Genomic DNA, 23,564 nt, shown 5'->3' with positions numbered 1-23,564 from the left:
AGTACACTTTGTTTAAGCCACTAGAAACATCTTTTTGTAGCCACAGTGAAGTAAATAAGTCTGCTGCTGCTCCTTAATGTCACATTTCACCTTTAAATAAATTAAACTTTGTTGGAGACTGAAGAAAATTCAAATTAACACAGAAACAGTTTTAATATAAAATTGAGGATTTTTTAATTGTGCCAAATATTAGAGAAATTCTGATATTAATCACAATTGAAATTAATAATCTTTAACAGCCCTATTTATTAATGCTCTGCCAATATGGGCTGTTATCCTTTACTCTCATTTTGATGCCATTGCAGCTAGCCACTAGTGAAAACAGACAGGTAAAAACGGATGTGTGCTGATTTGTTGGTTAAGATTTGGATGTGGGCTTCATTGAACATGACTGAGTTTAACCGCAGACATTTCTGACTAACAGACACCTGTGCTTTTTTTTCCTTAAGTCTTAAGATAACTGAGGGACAGGCTTGTGTTCTGACACTACATCTATCCTATTTCAAAGTACTTCATGATTTCATAAAATAGGTATGTGTAGGCTATGCAGAGGTGAAAAAAATACACAACTACAGGTAAATGTCAAAAAATGTGAATATCATGAAAAAGTTCATTATTTTTTGTCACTGATTTCAGAAAGTCAAACCCATGTATTATATAGACTCATTACACATAGAGTGAAATATTTCAAATCTTTATTTCTTGAAATGTTGATGTTATGGCTTACAGACAATGAAAACCCAAAATTCAGTGTCTCAGAAAATTAGAATATTGTGAAAAAGGTCAATATTGGAAAGTCATGGTGTCACACCCTAATCAGCTAATAAACTAAAAACACCTGCAAAGGTTTCCTGAGCCTTTAAATGGTCTCTCAGTCTGGGTCAGTAGGCTACACAATCATGGTGAAGACTGCAGACTTGACAGGTGTCCAGAAGATAGTCATTGACACCCTTCACAAGCCACAAAAGGTCATTGCTAAAGAAGCTGGTTGTTCAGAGTGCTGTATCCAAGCATGTTCATAGAAAGTTGAGTGGAAGGAAAAAGTGTGGTAGGAAAAGGTGCACCAGCATAAGGGATAACTACAGCCTTGAAAGGATTGTCAAGCAAAATCCATTCAAGAATTTGGGGGAGCTTCACAAGGAGTAGACTGAGGCTGGGGTCAGCGCATCAAGAGCTATGCACAGACGAATCCCAGACATGGGCTACAAATGTTGCATTCCTCATGTCAAGCCACTCCTGAACCAGAGACAATGTCAGAAGTGTCGTACCTGGGCTGTGGAGAAACAGAACTCTTTTCAGATGAAAGAATATTTTGCATGTCATTTGGAAATCAAGATCCCAGAGTCTGGGGGAAGAGTGGAGAGGCACAGAGTACACGTTGCTTGAAGTCCAGTGTGAAGTTTCCACTCTCAGTGATGATTTGGGCTGCCATGGCATCTGCTGGTGTTGGTTCACTGTTTTCTGAAGTCCACAGTCAACGCAGCCATCTTGCAGGAAATTTTAGAGCACTACATGCCTCCTTCTGCTGACAAGCTTTACGGAGATGCTGATTTCATTTTCCAGCAGGATTTAGCACCTGCCCACACTGCCAAAGGTACCAAAAGCTGGTTCAAGGACCATGGTGTTACTGTGCTTGATTGGTCGGCAAACTGGCCTGACCTGAACTCCATAGAGAATCTATGGAGTACTGTCAAGAGGAAGAGGAGAGACACCAGACCCAACAATGAAGATGACCTGAAGGCCGCTATCAAAGCAACCTGGGCTTCCATTATCTTGAGCAGTACCACAGGCTGATCACCTCCATGCCACGCCGCATTGGTGCAGTAATTCATGCAAAAGGAGGCCCAACCAAGTATTGAGTGCATAGAAATGAACATAGTTTTCAGAAGCCTGACATTTCTGTTTAAAATATCCTTTTTTCATTGAGCTTATGTAATATTCTAAATTTCTGAGACACTGATTTTTGTGTTTTCATTATCTGTAAGCCATAATCATCAACATTTCAAGAAATAAAGGCTTGAAATATTTCACTATGTGTAATGACTTTATATATGGGTTTAACTTTCTGAAATGAGTGACAAAAATATTGAACTTTATCATGATATTCTAATTTTTTGTACCTGTATACATAAAGGTACAGTAACTCTGGTTAAAATATTCTAAAGTAAAAGAAAAAGAAGGCGTCCATATATTTACAAAAGTAAAAGTAAACATTAATTTTCAAGTTTACTTTAAATACTGAGTAGTTACTGAGGAGCTGTACTGCCAAATATCTTTCTTTCGTGGCAAGAACAACAAAAGAATAGATTTTCAACCAGCCTGTGCAGGTTAAGTCACCTCTCTATAATAAATTAAAATACACTGCAAAATTGACAGTGTTAATTCAGCTCACATAGTTACATTTAGCGATTTAAGTATATTGGTCCACACTACATGTACTAAACAAAACTACTCTTTTGAAAGTGTTAAATATTTAACTCTATGACTGCTGCAGTAACTTCAATAATTTGTGGCAACGTTGGTCTGCTCTTCCAAGAACAAAGCAGAGAGTCAACCTCATCTTAAGAGCAGGCATGCTAATGAATACTATGTGCAAAACAAAAACAACAATCTGCCAGCAACATACAAACACAACTAAACATGTATAAAGCACATCTAAAACACTCTGACCAAGGGCATGATGGGAAACTTCCCCACACATCCCCCAGATTTGAAACCACAGGACAGAGCCTTGATCAGCAGACTCGTGAATCAGCACTGTCAGATAACTCCCAACAGTGAAGACCTTTTCTCTCAGAATGGAGTTGAAATTACACTTTGGGAGTTCAAATAACTCTGAAAAAGTTTGACCTTAAAATATCAACACTAGTTTTTGCTGTGTACAACAGCTGATGTGTTATGTGACATGGTATAATTCTCTCGCTCATGCTACTGTGTAGTCAACAAAAGCGGAAAAAGCACAAGAGGGTTGTACTCAAGAAAAGGATTACAGCTACTCTGGTTAAAACTTACTTCAGTAGAAATAAAGGTACTGTTTACTCAAAAAATACAAGTACCCCATGATAACAACTCAGTTACAGTAATTTGAGTAATATGAGGCTATGGCATATAAATGCATGTAAAATAAACTGGCAGTTGCTGTAAAAGTTTAATTACATTTTTCATTTTATTTGCTTTCTGGCACGAAGAATATTATCTTCAATGAGTTAAATGTCAGGCAAGTATCACAGGGCTGCCAACTTTCCAGAGAAGTTAGGAGTGAGATTTTAGAGAGAACTGCATGCGCAGAGCTTCCCTAATTCTTTTTGGAGTGTGCCAGTGTGTACAGCTGTTTATTTATTCATTTATTAATTTATTTAGCTTATCTATTTTTTTAAAAATCCCCAAATACCAACCTAACACAAAGAGAGCGTGACAGGGCAGAGCGTGGCTCGTTTTGTGCATAATGTACTATTGTGCTGATTGAAGACGGGAGTCTGAGACAAACTTCCTTTTGAAAGCGATGTGTCTTGTTTATTTGCTAAAACCCTTATTCTAGTGCAGGGAACACACAGGTATATAGAGTTAACACATTAATTACTTTTAAGTTTAGTATACTTCTTAATCCCTTCTGATGCCATCATGCAGATTTTTGCTGCATTTTGTTCCTAGGACTCCTTAGTTGGTCTGGTGAGAATTTAAAGGTAGGTCAGTCACAGGTCAAATAAAGTGGGTCACACCTTGAAGTCCTATGGGGTATATAACAATGGAAACAGAGCTGGCTGTGCTACATTCTGTCAGCTTGATTCCCTCATCAGAATTTCACATTGACCCTTACTCCTCAAAGTCAAGCAGCAGAAGTTGCAAGAGCAGTCAACACAAACTGTTTATCCTTTGCTGGATTGCTACACTCATTACAAACATAAGGTACATAAATCAAGAGCATGCCCACTTCTGCATGCACCACTACACCGCAGTCTGAAACTAACACAAGGGTTGACATGTTCTCCCAAAGGCAACAAACTGATTTAAATGAATAAATGATGAATTAAATAAATAGCACAAAATTACTGTCTCCAAATAATTCATTAAAAATATAACTGAATTATTAGCTTGGCCATTTTCTAAGACTCGGGCTGAAAAAATAACACGCCCTAACCTAATAAAGTACTATATATCTCTTTAACTACAATATCTACATGAATAAACCTGGTATCAAAGTGAAACTGGATTTCTTCAGTGATGTAAACTAAAGATGGAACATGTCATTTCTGAAACATTTTTGTCTGCTTAGAAACCTTTACTCTTGTGGAGTAATTAGCTCAAGTAAAATGCTGTAGCACCCTCAAGAACTCTGTTGGGGCTCATACACCAACATCTAATAAATACATTCAGGCAGCACGTTCATTTTTACAACATTAATTCATCCAGAGATGGACAGTGGAAGGTTCCTCCATCTTTCCATATCCATATCCATTTCCATATATTCTACATTTTCCAAACAAAATGCTTAAAAAAAAGCTTGTGCTGTATTTCACTATTGTACGCTTAGTTTAGACAGGGGAAGCACAATATGCTGATATTTATCCCACAAATTCATTTTAGCTGATAGACTGATGTCAATATAGATTAAACATAGCTCTGACCTAAAATGCCAAAAGGACTATGGCAGCAAATAGCAGCATGAATGGCGCTCATTTGCTGAATCATCTGCTCCATCCTCAGCTACAAGTTATATTCAGGCACCATAACTCCTAAAAAGTTTGTCAGCTTCCTGCAGTTTGCTCTTATTTAGTGTCTGACTGTTAAGATGAGCCGCCAACGTCTCCCCTCTCTGCTCTCATCCTGACTAGGGCCAGATCCAGGAGCAGACCGGACCATTTTATGTTGTGGCTAATAATAGAAAGCTGTAATGTATGCCATTTTTAAGTAAGGAAACTTTGCTCTTTATAGAGTGCAGTGGCCCTGAAAGGGGCCTTTTGTTTGTGAAGTACTGTAGGGTTGGTCACAACTAAATGCCTCCAGGAGCGCTCGGCAGCCTCAGAGTTGAAATACCAGGTGAACCTCTCCCTCTGCTGCATCAGTAACCTGGTGGACTTGTTGGATCCCAGACGACCAGCATTTTCCATGGAGGACTGAGTCTTCAAGGGATGGAGGTTGGGCCTCTGTTGACCTCAGGAGGCTCTGGAGGATGCAGGTTGCTTTCACAAAGGCATCTACATGTGGGGATGTTTCTCCATCACCTGCTAGAACATCCAAAACCTGGAAACAAGGATCCCAAATGTGCACTCTGCCCCCAGCAGAGCCCAAGAGATGGGAATTATATATTTAGAAATATAAAACACCATCAAACTGTTCCTGGGACAGCCTGAAGAAGTTCCTGAACAAATGCAGCCAGCTCCTGGTGCTGGTGCAACAGTGTTCTCATCCAACAGGAGGAGACTCTCTTCTGGCTCCGCCTCTGACAAAACCACTAATGGAGAACTTCAGAGAAAAGTAGAGAACATATGAAGTCTGAAGAGGTGCAAATACTGAATGGTAACTGTGTTAGTCAAAGAAGCACTAGATTTGAAGGTCAGGCACCTTAGCTAAGTATAGACCTATATCTAAACTATTTAACTGCAAAGATCCATGGGAAAGTCACGTTCAGCAGCACTGTGACTGTCTTGAAATGAGCACTGCATTAGAGTCTGGATTTAGACTCCAGCTCAGTACAGTGGTTTAAGTGACTAAAGATCTACAGTTAGCAGCAGACAGAGCTCTTGTCTCTCAGCTTGTTTCAACACATCCTAGTGCTGCTTCCAAACACTGACTGTTTTATCTGATTACACAGACTACAACAATAAGTTGACAGTGCAGGAGCTGCTAAAAATCATTTCTATCTGATCCATCTCAGTTAGCAGAAGTTCATGATTAGTTCTCTACACACATCAAAGTTAGCTATGGACTTCTACAAGGCTCTGTGCTTGGACAGATTCTTTTCCCTGTGTACATATATATGTATGTATATATGTGTGTATTCACAATATTGCCGAAAGTATTCACTCACCCATCCAAAGAATTGAAATCAGGTGTTCCAATCACTTCCATGGCCACAGGTGTATAAGATCAAGCACCTAGGCATGCAGACTGTTTCTATTAACATTTGTGAAAGAACGGGTCACTCTCAGGAGCTCAGTGAACTCCAGCGTGGTACTGTGATAGGATGCTACCTGTGCAACAAGTCCAGTCGTGAAATTTCCTCACTCCTAAATATTCCACAGTCAACCTGCCACCACCTTCCTCATTGGAGGACAAATAACTTTATTTTAAGTGAAAAAAATCTAATAATATACATAATTTATTAGACCACCTGTCATATTTGTCTCAAAGACCATCCAGCATCATGAAGTGCTTTAATGCGGACTCTTTCATTTTCAGTCAGCTCTCCACGTTTTACCATTTCGAACAGAAATGAGGAATCTCCAACTGAATTCACCTTTTTTTACCCAAATTTGAGCCGGCTCACTGGGCTTCTCTGAGAAGTCAGAAATTAATCAAGCATAACATGCAACCACTAAAACTCATTTTTCTGTTCAGGAATGCAAGTAAATAACTATAATTTGAAACATTAATCAAGAAACATTAATATGCTCTACTATTTTTTTTTTTTTTTCAGTTTTTTTGTAAATCAGTAAATTTGAAAATTAATGGATAACAATAATAATTATATTTTAGCATTAAAATGTCCTTTGGGTTAAAGAGCTTCTACATATTGGTGTACTAACTATTGCAGACACATAAAAAATGATTTTGGTAATTACCAATGCTGTTAATTTAGGGCAGCTGTGGCATAAACCTTACTTTGGTTAGGGTAAGGGTAGTCTAATGTATTTGTTAAGCACTGTATATTAAAATTCAAAACGTTTTCCCGACACTTTTCGTCGGACATTTGCTGGTTTGCTATGGGCTAAACTATTTCCTGTAGGCAGCGTGGGCTACCTTGTGTAGTGTTGCCTGCCTGGTATTCCTCCTGTTTGTTCTTCATTAGCCACATAATTTGCACACATTAAAACAAATTAAATGATATAGCTAACTTTTTCAGACAAAAGCAATTTTTAAATTTAATTTAACTCCAAAAAAAAAAAAAAATTGGTGCATTTTTGGATGCCTAGCATCCCAAGTTAGCACGAGTTGGAGCCTCTACTCTTGCTTTGACCAAAGACTGTAGAAATTACTTGGACTAATTCAATTTGTCCGGATTCATGACGTCACTGGAGTGACAGAGCAGCCGCACGGGGGGGGAGGAGAGAGGAGAGGGAGGAGGAGGATCTCTCCCCACAAGTTTACTTTGCCCTTTGAGGGAGATGAGTTTCTGCTTCGGCATAAGCGCCGTGAGACGAGCGGTGAAGGAGGGGGAAATCTTGAGCACACATTTTGAAATCTGCTGAATTCAGGATTATCGGCGGGTCATGGACGGTTTGGTCTAGCGGAGTTGTTTGGAGGATTCTCGGGTTGGACGCCTACAGCTGAGAGGACCGCGCCGTGCGACTCCAGGCGGCTCTGAGGGAAACCATATCTGGTCAAAGTATTCGTTGCTGTCACACAGCGGGACCGTCCGGCTATAAATAGCGCTGGAGGAGGTACGGAAATAAATGCAAAAATTATACAGCAGCCAGGGCAGTAAAACAGTCAAATTAGTAAAGATCACATAGAGGTTGACACACCTGAGCGTGCAGATCAATTGTAATAATTTAGAAATCGCATATCCTTGAGGTCATTCAGACTAAAGGGGAAACAAGGTTTTTCTGCTATTAGTCTTCTACCTCATGTTAGAAAATGCTTTATTTGTGGCTGAGTCCTCTCTTGGTAGTGGCACTCTACAAGTCCCCATAACAAAGTCCTGCACAGACACCAGTTTATATGATCTTTGTTTTGTGGTCTATGATAACTTCTGGGGCCATTAGGTGCAAGAAATATGCGAAATTCTTTATTTTGAGTTACTTAATGCCATTTTGTCCGTTTTTTAAATGTTAGTAATCATTCTCTTTCAAAGTTTGTACCTTACAAATCTCTAACTCTGACCTTAAGATACACTCATTGGCTTGACCCTGGTAGCAACAATCTTCATTTGTGCATACATTTAAAAGCAACTTGCATAATCAGACTGTCAGTCAGCAAGTGCTGAGAGATGCAACAGTTGTCTGCTGGTATGTTGGTCATCAGCTCCTTAGTGACCCACATAGTCTATACCACTGTAGAGTAAATGGAGATCTGTAACCCCGGTTACTTGCAATGTTATGGTTTTCTTCGTAGTTTCGTTTAGCATAGCCTCCTTTCCTATTCTGCCATTCATCTACACAACTGCATTTCTGGTCCACCCTCTTTAGGAGGCATTTCTCTGTGTGTGTCAGTAATCTATTGCTGCAGGTTCACACATGCATTTATAAGTCAGCTCCTCATCTCTTGGATTAGTAATGTTATATCTGCCTCTATGTAGAAATGATGTTTATATCACAAAGTCATGAGAAACATTTTGACTCTTGCAGAACGGCTTTACATCATCTACATTATTAAGAGTAATGTAAAAAGTCCCTTATTCTACAAATATTGATATACCATTTCTTATTGTTCCCCAAAATGAAGACTTAATAAACAGAGTAGACCTTTAATGGGTTTAGTTTCCTCAGCACTTATTAGTGGGCAATGAACTTAAGAGCAGACTTCACAAGAGAAGGAGTTTTCTGTTGTGTAGTTTGGTTAGAATGGATGACTTTAAAGCACTTAGCTACAACCTCAATGGATACCTATGTGACTGTTATAGTAGAAAGCACACAATTTGTCCTGTAGTTTCACATTTCACATGCACATTAAGGATAAAAAACAAACAAGAAGACGTACATGATTCAAGCAAATGTCAAAACCCTTAATTCCTCTAGCACAGAAGATACAGAGCATAATGTGTGTTGTAACCTTTAAATAAGCTTTTACTAAGGACACTGTTGTTTTTTTAGTTACCAGAAGTTTAATGTCTTTATTTCAACCATTATCCATCTCTAAACCAGCAGTAAACATGTGGTTTGAATTTCTGGTTTTACTGGACTAGAGTGGCAAACATTTGTTTGAGAAAACTTATCAGTTTAAACCTGAAATAGAAATAATTTAACCACTTAAAAAAAACTTCCTATGTGACAAGCAACTGAATTTAAAACATTTATGTCAAGTTTACTAGCTGCTTTCAAGTTAAATTCATGCAGCTACTTAACCTGAGTTGACAAATCTGAAATGAAGAGGCAATTTAAGAAGTCCCAAAAGTTTTCCTTTTGTCAGTGTTCTTTTTAAACCTGTCATATCTGGAGCATTGCTTTGGTTTTATCAGCAATTTATTAAACATATCTGTTTCTATGTTTGCTTAACTAGTAAAATATACACTGTTAAAGCAACCTGTTATTGAAACTTCTAATTCACTGTCACTTTAAAAAATACAACCCATTATTCTATTTGTCATCTTAACTAATCACTGTAAAAAATGCTGGTGACTGTCCCTGAGATTTTTAGCATACTGGTTCTACCAGGATTTTAAACAATGGGATGCAAATTTATCTCAACAAATCATCTCAACTTTAGTCAACTTAAAATTTTACAGCAGCCTGGAAACTCAATATGTCTATCTCTATGTACAGATTTAACATAGAAATGTCTTGACCTGTAGTGGATCAGCAGCAAAATGATAAACAGGCAGACTTTGTGTGCACTAACTGTATTCTAATGTTTTATTCATCTCTATAAACAAATATCTGTACAGTTAACCCTCCTTATAAACCAGATATTTGAACTTTAGCCACAAATCTGCTTGAAAGTGTGTATAAAGCCAGGTTATGTTAGAATCCCTTGCTACCTGGAACACATCAGAGATATTTAATTATACTCAATTAAAAAATAACAAACAAAAATAACTGTTTCAAGAAGTTGCTTCCTGGTACTCTTAAGAGGAACCTTGCATGTTGAGACACTTTTCCTTAAACGTTTCATTCTTAAAACCTTTTGATTTGTAAAACCAAGTGCAGTTTTAGTAAAAAGGAACTGTAATATAGATTAAGGTGAGTACATTCAAAAGATTTGGATAGGAGAACAATGCACTCAAAGGTGTTTTGTGCAGTCAGCTTTGTCTGGAAAGCAGCAGCTGTTTGAAGGCAGGTCCCATCCTAAAACTGCCTTCCAATCAGGTGAAGTCATGAGCTTAACCTCTCATCTAATCACCAGTCACCATCGTATCGAGGAGGCGAGCTTGCCCACTTCCCAAGAAAACTATGCTTCTATATTAGGCATATGTTTGTTAATATTAGCTACCTCAAATCAAATCTGAATAATCTGGATTGAATAATAAGGCCTAGCTGTTTTAGAGTCTTCCAAAGCCAACGTGCTGCCTGGCAGGTAGCCAGTAACCTAGAAGACATCAGCCTATCCCTACCATGTCTTTAGCTGCCTTTAAGTCAGCTAGGCTCTAATTAGTTTCTAAACATCCTAGATCCCTACAAAATAAATTAAGCTTCTCTTTACCCATTAAAGCCTGAAAACACAAATTATAGCCAGAAAATTCAAATTTTTTGGAACTGAAATGTTTACTTCACTTTCTACTGAAATCCAAAAAGTCCAAATTTCCATAAAATTTATATATTTTTTGTATCTCATTTGATACAGTAGGTGTTTTTGGTAACTGATAATCCACTTGAGGGCGTTTTTATCATTCATCAGATTGTATTCCGTTTTTTTATTCTTTTTTTTTTTTGTAATTAATCCTATTGATGAGATAGAGGTATCATAAAAGTATGTATCAAATATGATAAAACAGGCTTTAAGGGGTTTATCTGAGATTTTGATTTGATTTTGTTTGCTTGTTTGTTTTAATCTATGACATTTCTCTGATTAGACATAAAGTAGCTTAACCTTGCAAAGCAGATGGATACACCTGTTTCCGTATTTCTCACTGGTGAATCCATCTTGCAAAGCTCCCATCTGAACTGTTTGGGCCCGGTTAGAAAGTGACAGGACCAATCAGCATCAAGGGGCAGTACTTTCTGGGGCAGCAGAGTCATCATGTAAGCAAGCAGCAACAAGAGGCCAGTTATGGCAGAAGAGCTTAGCGTGGATGCTGCTAAAGTGCCAGTTTTATCAGAACTTGATATTTTTTCATTAAAGGAAGAAGAAGAAAGAACAGCACTGAGTTGTTTTCTTTTCAAAAACGACAAAAGTCGTGTACTGACATGTCTACAGTCGCTAAGGTTCATGTTTTGCAGTTCTTTATGGAATTAAATCTTTCAGTAGGAGTGCAGATGCAGCTCATTAGCGGCTACATCACATGTTTTGTTGCTATGATTGGCCCGCAAATTTGTGACAGACAAAACGTTCATCCAATCATTCTTCACATTTTTTTTTTCAAAGGCTCTGCCCTTTCCCAAACACTGTCTGTGAGTGGCCTGACAGACGGAAGTGTGAAATAAATCCATCTGCCATGTTTCACAGCAGTTAATATTAACAAATTTATGTAGAAGCTGGCAAACAAGTTTGCGTAGTTTTCTGAGGAAGTGGCAAGCTCGCTCACTTGATGCAATGGTGACTGTGATTAGATGAGAAGTTAAGCTCATAACTTCACATGATTGGAAGGCGGATGAAGGGCGGGACGTGCACCAGAATACATTGCACAAAAATAACAGCCTACAAGTGGAGTAGAGTGTTTCTTTATACAACATGCAGAAGCCAATAATGTTCATTTCATAAAGTCACTTTTTTTACATGCAGGGTTTCTTCGATTAATGCTAACCACTGACTTCACTAGAATTGAGAAACGTTTGAGTCTTAGTCTTCAGTGTAAACTTAAATTACAGTGTAACTAGTGGACCGCTGCGATATGTTGGTTGGTGAGGGAAAACCTCTCTGACAGCGAGATCTCTTTATGCCTGTCTAACATTAAATCTTATAAATCTTTATGTTAATTCTGCCACCTGCTGCAGATCCTACACAATCAATTAAATACATCTCTTAAGTTAAATTGGTTTTCCATGACTTTCAACTTGCAATAATCTTATAAAAATTGAGATTTTTCCCCAAGAAAATTCAATAAAATCTTTACATATATTGGCTTGTTTTGGACAAAACATCCTAGCAATCTAATACAGAGAGAAATATAATAACAAAAGGATATATTGGTATATAAGCCAAAGTACATGAATAATAAAGAAGGGGAGAGATAAGGGGGTACAGAGCCATCTGAACTAAAAACACTTGCCTGTGTCGGAGTACGGAGATCCTCAAATACATTTTTAAGTGTTTTTTCAATTTTCATTGGTAAAATAACAACCATCAATAGACATTCAAGGCAAACAGTGAAAATTGGCTGTATTTTTAACAAATTTGGCAAGCCAAGGGAATTAAATGTAGGCTATTTCTTCAGGAAAGTGCGAACTGCTTATAGATGTTTAGCTGTAAGTCATCTACAGGAGCACGTTGCAGTCGAACACAGTTGTCTCACTGTGTTTAACGTGCTGATTTACTGGCTGTAAGCATTTTTGTTCACTCTAAAAACGTGTGAGTTTTACAAAGATTTCTGTGCATGTCATGGCTGAAAAAGCTCATAGCTTCTCTGCTTGTTTTACGTTTAAAAACCAAAATGAAGGATTTGCTGTTAAAGCAGGCGGCTGTGACTCTTTACCCTACAGAAGCAGATGTATATTCACATCTGAAAGTGTTAGTTTAATTGTGCGCTCTCAGAAAGAGTGAGACCAGTTGCTGTGTGACATCAGTGTGAAAGTTTTACACACAGGCGTTTTGATTGATGATCCCGAATCAGTGATGCTATTCTTAGAGGTTTGAGGACTTGACAGGCCTGGTTTACAGGGCAGAGGTCAAGTCAAGTGTTTATGACTTCACAGAGTATATTCTGGTTGGTTGGTCTTTTTTTTTCTGCCCAGTGAACATCCAGTGAAGCAAGAGGGTGTAGAAACGTAGCAAAAACAGGCACCAGTCTGGTTGATATCATGAAAGCAGGTCAGACTCTTCCAGCAGCATTTATTGGACTTCAGCCCAGTTCTACATCTGTGGTTTTGGAAACTTGTCTTGTCAAGGGGCTTAGAGAAAGCAGAACAAAAGAAAGGCACACTTGACCCAACTTTTCAGAGGTTTTCAAAAACACACTTCATGACAGGATCAAAAAGAGATGTATTCATCCACATTTAAAGGCTCAACATCAAAAGACTTGATTTCAGCTTTTAAGCAAAATCTCAACTCTTTCCACCTGGTTATTTTTAAGTTTTTCATGGGGACATCTATTTGCAAAAGTAGTTCACAGCACACTTTAGACCCTGACCAGTGAACGAGGGTTAAGACAGCAGATTGTATGCTGAGCATTTGGTGCCGTGACCCAAAAACCTTCAGCTGCATCTGATCCATCACCACTTATCTGGTCCTGCAGCCAAGACTCTGTCCTGAAATATAGAGGGTTAGAGAGGAGGCAACAGGTCCCGTCTGTCTGCACTGACAGTAATATAAAGCATGAGAACAACACACTTCCAGACACGATATTGCTTAAAACTCCTGTCAGGATTTTTCAGCTGGCCATGAAAGATAATGATACTAGCACCATAACCCACAGAAGACTGTGGTTGTCCATGGAGTCAAATCCATTTTAGATGAGAAGATTGAGACCACTCTCAGATCAGTGGGTTAAATTAGGGTAGGTTAGAGCTTTTAAAGCTTTGCTTTGTAAACAAGAGGACAGGGCTTACACAGAATTTTTAACTGCAACAGAAGACACAAAAAAGCATCTCTAGAGCTAACCACCTAACACATCATATCAAGTCTAACACATACAGTGTTCAAGATCACATACTTATGCTAGTATACGCTATTGCAGTATACTTGAACGCAGTACACAGTACAGAAGGGCAGTATTGCCAGACATCACACAATTACAGAAGTGACAATGGTTTAACCAGCTCTGTTTTCTTCTTCTACTTCTTTTTAACATTGAATTGTAAACAGATGTAAAGTGACTATCACCAGAATTCAAAGACATGGTCTATTTCACCCACTTAAACGAACAGCAGGGTGGGAATCTAGTACCTGCCACGAGCCAAATGTGGGTATTTTTTTGACAGTGTTGGATGAATTTGCTCAACCTACCAGCCACTGGAGCAGATCAATTAAAGTAACCCAACAGAATTATTTCATGATGGTCCATCCATTCATCCATCTTCTACACCGCTTATCCCATTTGGGGTGGCGGGGGGCTTGAGCCTATCCCAGCTGTCACTGGAGGAGAGGCAGGGTACACCCTGGACTGGCCACTTGTCGATTTTGTGATGTTAAACCGCATAATTGAGTCCCAGTTTTCTGCTTGTTCCTGCCAACTTCAGGATCAGACAAGCACACTCACTGAGCAAAGATTCCTGCCTCCTTCCTGTTTTAGAACTGCTGTCAAATGCGGAGATGGTTTGACTCAATATCATATGAGTAGTGCTGCAACTACTTTATCTGTAAAGGTGTCTTTAATCCAATGTTTTGCTCATCTCAAGTCAAGTCCTAGATAGTTAAACAAGGCCTGAATTCTGACGTGAGATTGCAGGAATCCTGCACAAAGAATTTAATTTTCTGAGCCCAAATTATTGTATCATTCCTTATTACATTATATTGATCATTAGAATAAAGCAGCTTGGTAGATTTTTACGTCCAGCAGCCACAGTGGCAGAAGGCAAAAGTTAATTTCCAACTTTGATGCAAAGTATGTAAAATTCTACCATCAGGGGGCTCTCATTCAAAACAATAAAACAGTATGACAAGTACAGGCCAACGCTGCTCATCTTCACTGTTTACCTTTTGCTATGTAAAGTAAAAATGGCAGCACACAAGGTTTATTTACTAAATAGAAAACTAATGTTTTTTTTGTTTTTCATTCATAAGTTTCTGATAATCAAGGAGAAAGGCACTAAAATGGGCACTTCCGGCATTCCACTGGAAGTGGTCCCAGAATGCGCAGTTGTCCTGAAGACCACGCTAGAGTCCATGTGCATCCTGGGACCACTTTCAGTGCTACCAGGAAGTGCCTTTTTCAGTGGCTTTCTCACTCACTATGAGAAATTTATGAATGAAATACAAAGCATTTGTTTTCACCGTATGAGGTGGTGTTTTAACTGAACAGTCCTCAATTCAAAACAAGAAGTGATACTGAGAAGGAGGTGGACGCGTGAGCAGTTCTGGCCCCACCTAGCTGGGAATGCCATTATTCAGGGTTTCCATGTTACAGAGGTGAGTCTGGGTGATTGGAGTCACAACCTATGGCAGTCTCAACAAAAAAATAAATAAAAAAATACATCCCATTAGAATTATTAAAATTAAGAATTTCTCTGTCTTTGAAAATTTTAGGATATATTAGAAATACTTTAAAACCTCAATAAAAAATAATAAAACATGGAAATGGTCACTTTTTAAACAGCTATAAATAGTTTGATGCAGAATATCTGTATCTTTAAATTGATTGAAGTGGATTTTTTTTTTAACTTTAGTCCCTCAAATGCCATTTGCTTGATTAAAATGTGCTGCCATTGCTTATAACACATTAGCTAGCTTGTGGATGTCACTGTAAGGACCTGTGTTCACAGCTGGCTTTAACTACTGCAGCACCTATTACCACATTTTCAGAGCACTTCTCTCCAGCATTTCTTATTCTGCAATACAAAAAATGTTTACATTTTCTTTACTGAAATCTGTAACATTTTAAAATAGCTGTGTACAGTACTTCATTTTTCCATATTTAAAGGACTATCACAGAAACTATGAAGACAATTTAAAGTAATCTTGTCATGACACAAGCAGCAGCTGTAGACCTGGAAATGTACCTTCCAAAAAGACAGAAAAAAGCAGAGTCAGATGCTTCCTCTTTCTTACCGTTGTCTGAATTCCTGCTCCACTTTGGTTTTGATTGGCCAGTGAAGGAGAGGTGACATTATTAAGTGCAGCGCTGTTCCAAAGTTGAATAGTTTTCATGTGCAGCAACAAAACAGCCCCCACTGAGGTCATTTTTTCTGCCTGGGGGCGCTAAGTGCTCAGAATGCTGGACTATATTGATTTTGAATAGAAAATAAGCACTGCCAGCTTAAACAAGTTGTCTGTGGACAAGGCCCCTGGCTAGCATGCTAGCATGGTAGGAGTACCATATCCACTTAATGCAGCGTTTACTGAGGATGGAGATGTCCATCATTCCACACTCAGTCATTTGAGTAAACTTCTCAGTGTGAAAGCACTTACACTATATATTCAGTATTTAGTAGAGAAGTAACAGAAAACTGAACTGTAACTTTAAACTGTTTGCTGAAATGAGCGAAGGAGCAGTTGCCAAGGAAGCAGTGCAAATTCCAGAAACTAGATTACCTATTCATTATTTACTTTTTTAATAAGATAAGCTAAGCTAAGTAGTTGCTGTCTCTAGCTTATTTTTAGCTACACAAACACAGGTATGGTGTTGATTTTCCTTTGATTTTTGACTGAAGAGGGAACTAACATTTAACTAATTTAATGTGTTATTTTTTTTCTTTTTTCCACCAAAATGTCCAATTTATCTATAAAACCAGGTATTCTGAATAAAGCTAGCTAATAAATGTGAAGCTACATTGGAATCTAAATAATTCCTCCCCATAAAAAGCCAAATCCCTCTCTGTACCTTCTGAATAAGAGGAATGTGAGTGGTAAATATAAATCGTGAGTACACCTGCATAAGCTGGCCTCCTGAGGTAAATTTCTTTACTACTATTCCAGAGAGTTGGTTGAAGAGTAGCTTCTTAAAATCCAAAAACATTTTAAGGATATGGTATAAAAAATACAAGATGGGTTTGTGTAACTTTCTTTTTATTAAGTTTAAATCACTTAACTGTCTGTTTCTTCCTTCCCCAGGGCTGTCTAATGCTCAGGAGTGCTGCAGGCACTTTGTTGCCACTACTGTTTTGTAGCTCTTAACCTGAGCAGGAGGTCATTGAAGTGAGTATAGACATTAAAAAATCAGACACCATGCTATATCATTATCAATTTGTCACCTGTCTGCTTGTTCATCCACAGATATAGAGTTTCAATTCCAAACTTTGGAATCCTTTGAACCCCTGATATCTTACATATTGTTTTTCTTACCTGGCGGCGTTATTGAGGTAAGAGAAACCTTGAAAAACCTCTTAATATCATGTCTGTGTTTTTATTGTAAATTTATCTTGGCATCACTAACTCTCACATTCCAGATACATATCCAAAACCTTGCAATACTTTCTAGCTAATGAAAATACACCGTTGTAAAATTGATATCAGACACTGTAAAAACAAACTTTAGTTGCTGAAAATCACTATTCCCTAATGATAAAGTTTCTTTCTAAATGTTTCTGATGAAAAAAATCATTTTATTCCTGAACTCATGATCTCTTTAACCGTTGATTTGACACATCAGCTCTTTTCAGTATAAGCATATCTGTGTTTTCAGGGTTGTTGTACATCATGTCGGTGCTCAAGAAGGAGATGGAGAAGTACAGGGACATAGATGAGGATGAGCTGCTGATGAAACTGTCAGAGGAAGAGCTGCAGCGATTAGAGGATGAATTAGAGGAGCTGGATCCTGATGTAAGTTTATGCTACAAAGCCTATAAGGAGAAGTTTATGTCACTCTGTTTGCGTCCGAGTAAATTTATGTGGTCAAACAGGCTAAACAAAGCCCCCTTATGTAATAAAGTGGAGTATGTTGTGTATTTCTATATACCTTTAGATTACAGGGAGCTTATTTCTGGTTCAGTCCAATGCAGTAGTTTTAAATGCAAATCATTATAATGCCCCTTAGTCTGGCTACAATGATTGTAATCTAAACAGTGATTGCACAGCATTGTGCTTTGAGTACAATGCAGACAAAACCAGCCAATCAGAGCTCTGCTCAGAAGCTGAAAGTGTTACCTCCATATATTTCCATATACAGCGTGCGCACCGAAGCGCCGCGGGTTTGCTCCGACCGAAGGAGAGCGACCTCGCCCACTGGAAGTGAGTCTAGAATGCAGCGCCATAGCACACAGTCCTGATCAGCGGGCAGAGATCATGGGAGAACTGCGAGTTCACGCAGGAATAGTATGTCAACAGCGGACTATTTTACCTTTTTGGGATTAATTTATCATCCTTTCCGGTATAAGTCCACGATATTATTACTTCCACCATTGAGTGAGTACATTAGGAAGCTAAAAGGTTAATGTTTGCTTAAAGGATCTGTGGTTTATGCAAAATTCTTTGGCTAAATATCCCCAAAAGTTAACTTTTCCTCGTCAATGGTGCCGTTGTAGCACTGACCTTTCGGTGACCCTTTGCTCTCGCTGCAGGATGAGACGTAATGTTGATATAGTGATGATTTACGATCGGGAGTCCGTGCATTGTGTTTTATTTTGAAAGAACCAGATGTTCTACGCTTGTGACTTCCATGGTTGGTGCTTTCTGAACGACATTGAATTTACGAGGTTTGGCAGCAGCCAGTGCTGAAAATAGACCTGCAGCGTATCTGAAATGAAGCGGAGCAAAGTGTCGGTCCAGGCACGCACCGCTGCCGGTCTGGAGCGCTGGCTATAGAAATGCTCTGATAGACTAGAGAGGGAGCGAACTGCTCCGATTCGCCAGCGTTCCGCGGTGCACACGCTGTATATGGAAATTGGGGGTTACAGCGCAATGTGTCCCATAGGCTGAGAAGGAGAAGGACAAATGAAATGTTAACGATGATCCTTGGTTTGTAGATATAATTTTCCTGTGTGTGTTTGCTATATGGTAAAAAAAACAGAAAATGACATAATGGTGAAAAGGATAGACTTTACTGTCCCCTGAGTTAAATTTGTCATGGACAACACAGAGCTGAGGTGATTGTATGGATATGTGATACATGACCTTGACAGGCAGTCACTATCATTGGAGCCAGTTGGTAAATTAGATTCTCGCTGATACTGGTAGGGAGAAGAGCAAAAATGTATTTTCCACCAAGAAAAATCCTGATAAGCTCTGATAAAACTGCCACTATAGCTACTTCTGAGCTAATTGCTCCACCAGCAGCCATTGTTTACTGGCTTGCAGCCCAACTAAACCACATCTTTTCCACCAGGAAAAACTTTTGGTGCAGTTCTTTGAGATTTGGTGTAGTGCAATTAAGAAACTGCTACAGTGGCTTCATCTGAACTAATTGCTAGTCACCATTGTACTGGTTATACTGGGTTGCAGTACAACTAAACCCTGCCTGTAGCTAATGCCTCATTCTTCAAATTATGCTGATTGGTTGATGCATTCTCAGACTGGGCAAAAAATTTCAGTTTGAACTAGCTGCCAAACAGCAATATAAAAGATAACACTAGGACAGGAGGAAAATTGGTTTTGAAAACTTACAAATACAGTGTTGTTTGTTTACTATGTAAAGCCTCCGATAGGAATTTTGAGATGTTATGAAACAGACGGAAATTAATACTGAAAGAAGAAGAAAGCAGGGTAGAATTACGGGCTATAGTAAGGCATAGTATGCCCTTCTACACAATTAAAGTGAAACTGAGCCTGCAGAGATGACTTGTAAAACACATTGTTTCTATGACTGGCTAACTCTGGGCTGTTCATTTACTCTCTTCCATATGCTTTACAAACTCCAAAATATGAAACAATTTACAAAAACTAGAGAGGTTGTACAATATTTAAGTTAGTTCAAATATGATTGATTTTGACCCATTAAAAACCAACATATTTAGTAACCTAGCAACCTATGTTAAAAATTGAGACATTTTCTTGTTTTATGGGAAATGTTTACCCTATTTCAAATCTGATTCCAGCAACATATTTGAAACTAATGTTAATGAATCACCAACTGAATAAGAAATGAAAAACATATTTCAAAATGTTGGGGCAATGGCAAAACAAAAATGTAGAAATTGTGAAATGCTAAAAGGAAACACCTGATGGAGCAGCTACCAGGCAACAGGTAAATAACACGATTGGGTATGAAAAGAAACACTGAGTCTGTCCTGAAAAAGATGGGAAGTGGTTTAATGTTCTGTGAAACACTGTTCAATGGCAACACCATTAATGCTCACACAATTAATGCTTTTAACATAAAATTGCAAAGAATCCAGGGATGCCCCAACTTTAAATTGTGCATACAATTTTCCAAGACAAATGAAACATGTCAGTTCCAACATTCATATGTTGTCTTTGTCCTATTTTCAATTAAAGGTGAGGTTCCAATGCTTTGATTATCATTTTCTGTTCAGAATATCCTAACTGTTTTGGAGACATGGATGTATTAAGCACAGTCTATGTAAAGCAGTGTGAAACAGAAGAGACAGTGTGTTTGTTACACTTGTAGGCGTGTTTATTTCTGAAGATGATGCTTGTACTGTTCCCTCTGTGATGTATCACGGGGTGAGATGGTGACAGCAGCTGTGATGGCCCTCTGATGAATGCCTGACTGCGCCAAGAGAGACCGGATTCCCCCTCAATACCAAGGGGATGACAGGAAGGGTTTAATGTGCAGGGCTCAGTACGTGTGTGCCAGCAGGAGCGACTCAGTGACGTAAACACAAGAAACAGAGAGAGGCTGTGCGTGTGTGTGTGTGTGGGTGGGTGGGTGTGTGTGTGTGTGTGTGTGTGTGTGTGCTTACCTTGTTTGTGCATGTTTATAAGGGTAACCTGTTGCTCATCTGTGAAGTGCTGCTTTGCTGTGAAACAAACTGTAATCTTCCCACATCAGTTCCAGTAAGCTGATGAAAAACCCTCATCATGTTGAACAATAACAACCATGCCTGCCAGCTGTGCTGTGATTGTGGGATGATTAATTTGACTTAAAGAGATCACTGTGAGGCTGGACTCTTCCCCTTTTGTAGATCATTGGGTTTATGACACACTTTAGCTTGGACTGGTTTTTCATTTTTTACTTTTTCTTAAACTCTGTTGTTTTACACTCAGAGAGGGCTAGTATAAAAGGGTTTGCAGGGGTAAGTTGGGCCTCCCTTTTTTGCAGTGATGATTTTAGCAGCTGTTTTGAATTAAATTTAAATTAAAGTCTTCAGATTAAAATGCCTTTTAGTTTAGTCAAAGACACTTTTCTCTGAGATAAGTGCTCGGCAAAGAAGTCCCTAAACCCAGTTAAATCCTTACAGTTCAACTCCAGAAGTCAACTGTGCTCACAAACAGCAGTAAGAAGGAAACACCTTGGCAGGGTTGTCAAAATGGGAGCCCCCCCATTCGCAGTGATCTCCAGCATCCCAGTGCCACCCTCCTCCATGCCAGCTCTCACTGCCCACTGTGCCAGCATGGAGAAATTCTCTTTCCTACTCACCCTACCACATGGCTATTGCAGACCAAACAGTACTTTATTGAAACTGTAGGCGTTATTATTATTCTTCTGCTGCCAAATGAATCGCTAATTTGGGGGCTTTAACCCTCAAAAAACTAGGATTTTGGTGGAATCTTGTAAGCCCAGGGTCCCCACGGTGGCCTCAAAAATGAGATGGGGACTAGGTAAAAACTACATGCATACAAAACTGGAACACTATGTATCATGACCAGATAGAAAAAAAGTCTCTTGGGACCGTCCTCTAAAATGCACAGGAAGTGCACTACAAACAACGTCTGTCAAATTTTGCCATTTTCACTGATACTGATTTCACAGATAGCACATTTAAGCAAACTAGTCTGAGGGATTTTATCTGATTAAATCCAGAATTTTTTTGCTCATTCTAGATTAGATGGCGATCAAAAGATATCAAAACCTTGAGTTTTCGCCATAGGATGGGGTCATGACTGGGGCCTAAACTTGAGGGTTTTTCACTAATTTTTCAAAAATAATTTTAAAAAAATATTAATTCCATATAACTCTACAGTTTTTATTTCAATCATCAAAATTAACAGGGTTAGGGTTTATCCTGAATACATTCATGCATCAATGTTATTACTTTGTCACAGTGACCCCTTCTGCCAATTTAACATTTCCTCCTCTGAGTTTGTTTCCTGGCTTTTAAAGGTGGCTCTGTGTCAATGAAACAAACCGTCATTATTAAGCTTAAAAGTTGATTACAATTTTCACTTTACTCTCGTTAACTCTCATATCTAGGCCACTACTACATTTCTTAAAGTTAGACCCAGTGTTTCACATCCTCTGAGTGTGGATGTATGAAATGTTTATGTCACATTTGTGCTCTCATGGATGAATTCTGAGGCTGAAAAATGAGGAAAGGTTGTCACCAAATGAGGTAGAGATGGACTGATGGGAAAAAAGTACAGTGAAAAGGGGCAGGAGTAAAGTCAATTATAGATAACATACTGGACTGTAAGTGTGCCTGTTATCTTTAGCTGAAAGAACCCGTGACATAAAAAGCTCAGGGCTGAGAGTGTGATATACTCCCGGCTACTCTATAAATACTGCTGTAAGTCACGTGAGCAGTTATGAGGCATTAACAGTAGGACTGAAGCAGAGGTAGATGGTACATTTTGAACAAAATGATTGTTTGCAGAGTAACTGCTTGTTGAAAATGTGTTAATACTTAAGTTGTCTTATTTGGAAGCACTGAGTGCAAGAGAAGGCGGAGGAAGGAGAGTGAGAGAGACAGAGTTAGGAGGAGAGTTTAAGTGCTGAGAGAAAAGATAAGATATGAAGCTATTAGTAGCTCTTGTAAGAGCTGGCTTTCAAATGTTGCTTTAGGTTGAAAATAACATGGTGAGCGTTGAAGCTCTGGGAAATGTCTCTGTCCTGCCTTAGAGTGAACAGAGTTACTGATGTGGAAGTGACATTAACCAGAGCAAGCATTTACATACCTGGATCAGATTTATGATGTCTAACATCTAAAAAGGCCTTTGAAGGTTTTTTTTAAATTAAGCAACAGAATTATTACAATACAGATGATCTGTTTTTTAAGTTGTCTTTTAAGCATCAATAAGTCAAAATTGTCCTGTTTTTATGTTTTATATATTGCATTTTACTTGTCTTAGTTCAGGTGTTCTAAAGTTTTGTAATTTAGGGTTTTTCCTTCTGCTTTTTATGTTTTTTTTTTTTTTTTTGTGTGTGTGTTTTTTTTTTTTTTTTTTTTAAGTCCATATCCAGGAGGGCTCAGAGGGGTTAAGAAAGCCCCCCCCCCCACAGCCAAAAGTCCAAAATGAAGACTGCCCCCCTTTGAAATAACCATAATTCACTCTCTCCACCCCTGAGTGAAAAATAGAACTAAAGATCATGAAATTTTCATACTTACTGATATCACAGTCATTAAAATAATAGCAGTTTCATCATTACTTAAAACATACGGCATTTAAGAATATGCCATTTTTGACAACTTATCCAACAAAATAAACATCTAAACCAAACAGAAGCTCTTATCTTGTTAAGAAATTCTGTTTGGGGGGATGAGTTTGGCACATTTCTGGCTTTCTCTTTGCCATCCGCCCATAAAGCTTTGACTAGTAAAGAACTGGTTGGATTTTGTAACTCCTTCAGAGTAGTCAGAGTGTCTTGATGGCTTCTCTCTCTGTGCCGTTCTGTAGTCCCTTCCATTTCTTGATGATGGATTAAACTCCAGGGGAATTTCAGG

General features: G+C 38.6%; 1 protein-coding gene across 3 annotated transcripts in view; it reads left to right on the top strand.

The window, feature by feature from the left end:
- Positions 1 to 7,290: 7,290 nt before the first annotated feature.
- The window catches only part of tmod1 (tropomodulin 1), a 40,215-nt gene continuing 23,941 nt past the window's right edge, over positions 7,291 to 23,564 (top strand). The window contains exons 1-4 of one of the 3 annotated variants that reach the window (XM_041784622.1): positions 7,291 to 7,601; positions 16,900 to 16,983; positions 17,062 to 17,147; positions 17,471 to 17,607. In XM_041784622.1, the coding sequence (XP_041640556.1) occupies positions 17,485 to 17,607 (123 nt within the window). In that variant the 5' untranslated portion in view covers positions 7,291 to 7,601; positions 16,900 to 16,983; positions 17,062 to 17,147; positions 17,471 to 17,484. The remainder of the gene's footprint in view (positions 7,602 to 16,899; positions 16,984 to 17,061; positions 17,148 to 17,470; positions 17,608 to 23,564) is intronic. The other 2 variants (XM_041784621.1, XM_041784620.1) reach the window with 2 other exon arrangements.

Source organism: Cheilinus undulatus, linkage group 4, assembly GCF_018320785.1.
Source record: "Cheilinus undulatus linkage group 4, ASM1832078v1, whole genome shotgun sequence".
Lineage (NCBI taxonomy): Eukaryota > Metazoa > Chordata > Actinopteri > Labriformes > Labridae > Cheilinus > Cheilinus undulatus.
The sequence above is the reverse complement of the archived record's forward strand: the minus strand, read 5'-3'. Positions and strand labels throughout refer to the sequence as shown.